At 44.5% G+C, this 6,156-nt stretch overlaps 1 protein-coding gene across 2 annotated transcripts in view; it reads right to left on the minus strand.

Annotated features, from left to right (window-relative positions):
* The window catches only part of SMAD7 (SMAD family member 7), a 32,793-nt gene that overhangs the window by 24,004 nt on the left and 2,633 nt on the right, over positions 1 to 6,156 (minus strand). For both annotated transcript variants that reach the window (XM_027869009.1, XM_027869008.1), the window contains exon 2: positions 5,273 to 5,326. In XM_027869009.1, coding sequence (XP_027724810.1) covers positions 5,273 to 5,326 — 54 coding nt within the window. The remainder of the gene's footprint in view (positions 1 to 5,272; positions 5,327 to 6,156) is intronic.

Below are 6,156 nucleotides of genomic sequence, written 5' to 3' on the forward strand. Positions count from 1 at the left end.
GGGTTTTTATGAAATAGTATTTTGCACTTAGGCAGCACCTTTGATCTCAGGAAGAGATTTACAAACGTTAATTAGTTCTCCCTACCACCCTGTGAAAATAGCCAAGTATACCTGGTTTGACACACACCCTGAAGTAAACTGAGGCCTCAGTGACTAGTCCAAAGGGCCACCCAGTGAGTCAGGACTACAGCTCAGCTCTCCAGACTTCCCACTCCATGGCTCTCTTCCTCTGGCTAATCAAACCAAACTCCTTCCTCATATATGAGAGGATCACAGACCCAGAGCTGCAAGGTACTCAGAGGCTATCTATATCTAGTCTTCTCCTTGTCGTTCAATTGTTCAGTCACGTCCATCGATTTTGTGACCCAGTATGAGTTTTCTTGATAAAGACACTGGAGTGCTTGCCAGTGGATTAAGGCAAACAGAAGTTAAGTGACTTGCCCAGAATCACACAACTAATGAGTATCTGAGGCCAGATTTGAACCCAGTCTTCCCAACTCCAGGCCTAGCATCTATCTACTGAGCCATCTAAAGTCTTCCCCTACCTCTCTCCATTTTACAGATAAGTAAAATAAGCCCCAGGGAAATTAAGGAAGTTAAGTGATTTGCCCACCTTGGAGGATTCTGACCCCATCAGTCATTCTACCACAAAGCTATAGGAAGAAGGTTTGAGGGTGCCTGGAGGAGCTGCCTCTAAAACCCATTCAAAATGGAATTCATACCCTGAGGTCTTCAAAGGCAAGTCTTCAAAGGAAAGCACTGACTTGACCTTGCCTATTACTCAGCTCAGGACCATGGCCCCCAAAGCACAATGAAGGTCTATGTCACTCCTACCTTCAAAACAATCAATATTTATCAAGCAACTAATGTGTACAAGAGGCTGTGAGGAAAACAGAAGTCATTTCCTTCCACGTGCCTCAATAGATCCTTGGAAATGCCCTGACCTCTCAGGTCAGAGGTCTTTCTCTGGAAGCTAACAGGTCACAAACGAAAACAGATTTGAGTTAAAGGAGTCCACTAACTAGGCTCCCTCCCTCCAATGGGTATCAAGGTAGACAATGATGTCTTTTCAATAGACTTTCAAAATCCTAATGATAGAAGCAGAGGTCAGCAGAGTTTCTCTCACAAAATTTTTTGGAAAGCCTGAAGGGAAAGTCTAAAGTACTGTTGGGGACAGAAATCCTCAAGCTGCCTACAGGTCTATGCAGCATGGACCCAAACTAGCTAGCCAGGCCAATCCAGAGAGGGAAGTGATGTATCATGTGAGCTCTTCCCTGCCTCCTCTGTGATAGCATTCTTCTGATCAGAGAGGATGCCCCACAGCATTAGAATTGAAGGTAGCCTTAGCCAATCATCAGTTGCACTTTGAGGGGGAGGGGCAGTGCCTGGGGAGAACCCTGACAACATATTCTACCAGGGCAGATTAACAACTCTTCCCAAACTTACTCTTAGAGACTTCCCTAAAACAGAGAGGTTAAGTGATTACTTGCTTACACAGTCACACAGCCACTAAGTATCAGGAGGACCTGAACCCCCTATCTAAGCCTGGATCTCTATCCATGAGACTTAGCCTCTCCCAACTCTCTCATTTTACAGACAAGAAAACTGAGGCCAGGAAAGACCAAGGACACACAGTTAGTTAACAACAGAGCTGGGACTAAGTACTAAGTCCACCCGCTCAATACTCTTTCCTTCCTCCTCTGCCACAAATTTGAAGCTCATTTCCCTACAAACCAGGGATTAGCAATGAGGGCAAAAGAAAGGGCGCTAATGTCTCCACTGAAACAAAAACCTCACCCCATCAATACTTCCCAGTTCACATGCCTCTACTTCTACCCCCAATCCCGTCCTTTCAGTCCTTCAGAATTCTGTTAGAGGTGAAGTAAAAGGCAAGAGACAACTTGACTTCTACTAGATACAGGACACACACCTGGGACTCTTAGTCCCATCTCATAAACTTAGTCATGCTTAGCAGCTGAAGGAGCCTATTAACTCAGTTCTCTGTAGATGGATGGGGCAACATTCCTTACACGACAAACAGGCAGCCACCTATGTCCAAATCCTGCTTCAGATGCTTACCTAGCTGTGTGACCTTAGGTAAATCACTTAACCTCTCTTTCAGCCTCAGTTTCTTCATCGACACCTTGCCTCACAGGGTTGTGGTGAGGATTAGCTGAGATAACAGACGTGGTGTAAACTTTAAAGTGCTATCTAAAAGCTAATGGTGACCATGGGCCAGTGATGATGCTGTAACACAGACCAGAAAACTAGGCACCGACAGAAGCTGCCCCGTGCTCTAGCATTTGTGAACTGCAGTTGATTATTTTTTAACTATAGCAATAAAATGGCTTTCCCCAGCCTTAATGCCTATAGTTCTTCCAAAGAAATGCCTGTCTGCCTGTCTGCCTGCCTTACCCAGGGCCCCAACCCTCCCCCCACCTCCAACATCCTCTTCCCAAGCCTGAGTCTCCAGGGTAGGGACTCTCTTAGTTGTTAAACTGGTTATGATTTTAACAGTTTTCCATTGTAAAACCATGTTCCTCGTTCTCACCTAGTAACCTAAGACAAACAAATTCAACCTAGGGCTTAGAAACTTAAGAATGTGGGAGAATGAAATTCCCAGGTCAAAGAGACTCAGAAATATACAAGGTGTTGATGAAACTCGGGGACAGCGCAGAGCAGGCCAATTCCCCTCCCCTTCTGTCTGTGTCCCTTCACTCACTCCCCAAGAGCTGTCAGAAAAAGGTCAGTGCAGTCCCAGACCTGCATGCCTCTTTAATGGCCATTTATAATGACAGACCCTTTCATCTGGGGCTTCCTCTCCTCACTGTCACTGCCCCCAAGTTCTTAAGGAACAAGTGCCCTCTCTAGCTCTCTCTCTCTCTCACACACACACACACACACACACACACACACACACACACACACACTTTTTCCCCTTTTTCTGAACACAACTTTTTGGGTGAGTAACCAGTTGTTCTTGAGTTTCTGATTGGCAGGGTTGATTATTTCCTATTGGCTGATCTGGAAAACCTTCTCCCCCTTTCGAAGTAGCCCATTCATGTTCTTGTGGCTTGTCTGTTTACACACATTTTGCTACCTAATGTCAACACTTGCTAATGAAGAAATGTATCACTACACTAACTGAAAATGAGGTACTGGCATAGCAAATTGGATGCTTAAATTCTGTTAGCAGATTTATCCTAGCCTCTTTGCAGGATGCCTACATACAGGCAGGCAATCACTCCCCTTTCCTAAAGGTTTATGCTGGCAGATGGCCTGCCTTCCTTAGAAGCTTCAAGATGTTAGTTTGTCCTTTTACAAAATGGGAGGGAGACACAGTAACATCAAGGGGTGATGCTAAATTTTATTAATTAAAAAATAGCAGACCTCATAACCCCAAGAAAAAGCAAGAGTGGGATAAATTAGCAAAGTATCCATAAACCCAATACTAATAAGAAAATAATAATCTGAGCTAGAAGGAATCTTAGAGACAGCACCTATCAGGAGGATTCTTATTTGTTTTTGTTTCAAGGACCCCTTTGGCAGTCTTTGGAAGCTTAGAAATTCCTCCTCAGAATAATGCTTTTAAAGGCATAAAATACATAAGCTAACAAGGGAAACCAACTCCAATTCTATTGAAGTACACTTAGAATGATTTTTGAAAACAAGTTCATTGGCCTCCAGATAAAGAATCACTGATCTAGTGATCTAGTCCTCTTTTGACAGATGAGGAAACTGAGGCTCAGAGGGTGAAGTAACTAGCACAAGGTCACATATCAAGTATGAGAAGCTTAGTTTGTTAACAGAAAATTCAGAACTTTCCCCATTATATCACACTGCCCCTTTTTCTTGAGCACTTATATACCAGCAGGTAACTTTCTTTGGCAAGTCAGAGACTGATAAATTCCAGTTAACACTCTAAAAATACAGTGCTCTAAGTTATCTCCTCATTAATGACCATTTATCTGGTATTTTGTAAATCGAAAGCAAAATATCACATGCTTTGTAGGCCATTTATTAGAGGGGAGGAATGCCTCTCTAACTTGAGGGAGATGGGGAGGAGGCCCATGTTGTGGAATCTGGGCTTCAGGAACACTGTTCATTAAAGTATTTTCATTCATGACTCCGCCTCAGCAAAACTTTTAATTAGGAGAAGTTCCATCAGACAAAAGGCATGATGTGCTGGAGCTGTTTTAATTCCAGAAGGTTAAAAGATGCTCAGAGGACACTTGGGAGAATTGGGGGGGGGGGGGAGCGCTTGCTTACCCACCTCTACTGCCTCTGCCCCTCTTCAGGCCTAACATGCCTCTTTCTCTTTCTCACACACGTTTGGTCAAGTAAAAGCTTGAAAAATTCCAACACTGGGACACAGGCACAAAGACAATTGTGCTACAATCAATACTTTTAGCCAATTAATCTTCAGAGAGATATGAAGTGGCTCCATGAAACTGGGACTCCTCCCTGATGTTATCCACCATTCTTATTTCCCCTGCACTTCTCTCCTTCTACAATGCCAGTCCTACTTATCAACACAGGGCCAAGTCTGCTGCCAACCAGAAGTTTATGCAGACAACCGCAACACAGCCGGTGCCAGCCTCAAATGGGCTTCTGCCCTGGCATCTTGCCACTCAGTTATAAAGCAACAGGCATGCAGAGCAAGGCTGAGAAACTTTTACGGCCCCCACTAAGAATTCTTAAGGAAACATGGGAGAAGGCTGACTTACAGGTGACTAGGGATAGGAAGTAACACAGGGAAAAGGGCAAGGATTTTGTTGCTGTTGCTGTTATCCTCAACTGTATTGCAAATCCCCTTTTGCAGCCTTAGAAAATAACATTCTCTCTGGCCACTTGGTTACCAACCTTTATCCATCAAAATGAAAATTGATGGAGTTTGTGAAATTCCCCGCCCCACCCCCCTTGCTCTTTAGAGCATTTTAGAAATTTTTGAATTCTTCTAAAAACCTGTTATCTCTTGACTCCTTAGACACTTTCTGGTGCATATCGCAGCCTATGCATTTTAAAACTGTAGGTCATGGAGTGCAAAAACACTTCAAAGAAACAAAATATTTTAAAGCATTTGTAGTATAAGCCAGAAAAAAAAAAGCCCCTTAGCCCTAACAAAGTTGCTGGGAAAAACCCAAACCTCCAAAAATGAGGAGCACATTCTATATTCAATAAGCATAACGACTCCCTGCTGCCCTTACTACACACACGGCTTAACCATTCTATTTCTAAAGACACTAGATATACTTTAAAATCATCTACTTACCAGTTGGTTTGAGAAAATCCATTGGGTATCTGGAGTAGGGAGGAGGGGGAGACTCTGGAATTAAAAAAGTAAAGAGAAAATAAGGCAGAGCCATGAGAAAAAGAGATAGAAACTTATGATAACAGTGGCATTCTTTTAGCAAAACTGTTTGTCTTAGCTCTGGGGGTAGGAGGCAGGGCCGGGAGGCGGTGATTGCCTTGATATTTTGCTGTCAGATAAACAAAAGAGGCCGCCTGGCGCCAGACTCGCTGCTATCTGCTACTCTGACTGTCTGATCCGGCCTCCCTGGCTCAGCTGAAACACTCCAGCTCTGGAAATCACCACGGATTCAGACTGCTGGATAATCCTCCCGGGCAGCACGTAGAACATTTCACAGAAAAGAGAGAAAGAAAGAAAATCCCCCCTTCACTCCCAACCCTCCCATAACCACACACTCATCTCCTCCCCTATCCACACACCCAAACATAAAGAAAAAAGGGGAAAAGTCCTATCGACCTGCCTGCCACCAGCTGATCCATTTCATAACCCAACCACCCAAGAACTCAAGAAAGTTTCTAAGTTTCTAGGAGCTGCGCGAAACTCTGGGACTGCTTCGATGGGGACGGAGTTTTAAATTAAAAAATACTCCAAAATCAATATGCCCCCGTTCACCAAAAACGAGAGAGAGGGAGAGGGAGAGGGAGAGGGAGAGGGGGAGGGGGGGGGGGGGGGGGGGGAGAGGGTTTCTTTCTCTCTTTTCTGTGAAATGTTCTACGTGCTGCCCGGGAGGATTATCCAGCAGTCTGAATCCGTGGTGATTTCCAGAGCTGGAGTGTTTCAGCTGAGCCAGGGAGGCCAGATCAGACAGTCAGAGTAGCAGATAGCAGCGAGTCTGGCGCCAGGCG

This window comes from Vombatus ursinus, unplaced genomic scaffold, assembly GCF_900497805.2.
Source record: "Vombatus ursinus unplaced genomic scaffold, bare-nosed wombat genome assembly UNPS02014791.1, whole genome shotgun sequence".
Classification (NCBI taxonomy): domain Eukaryota; kingdom Metazoa; phylum Chordata; class Mammalia; order Diprotodontia; family Vombatidae; genus Vombatus; species Vombatus ursinus.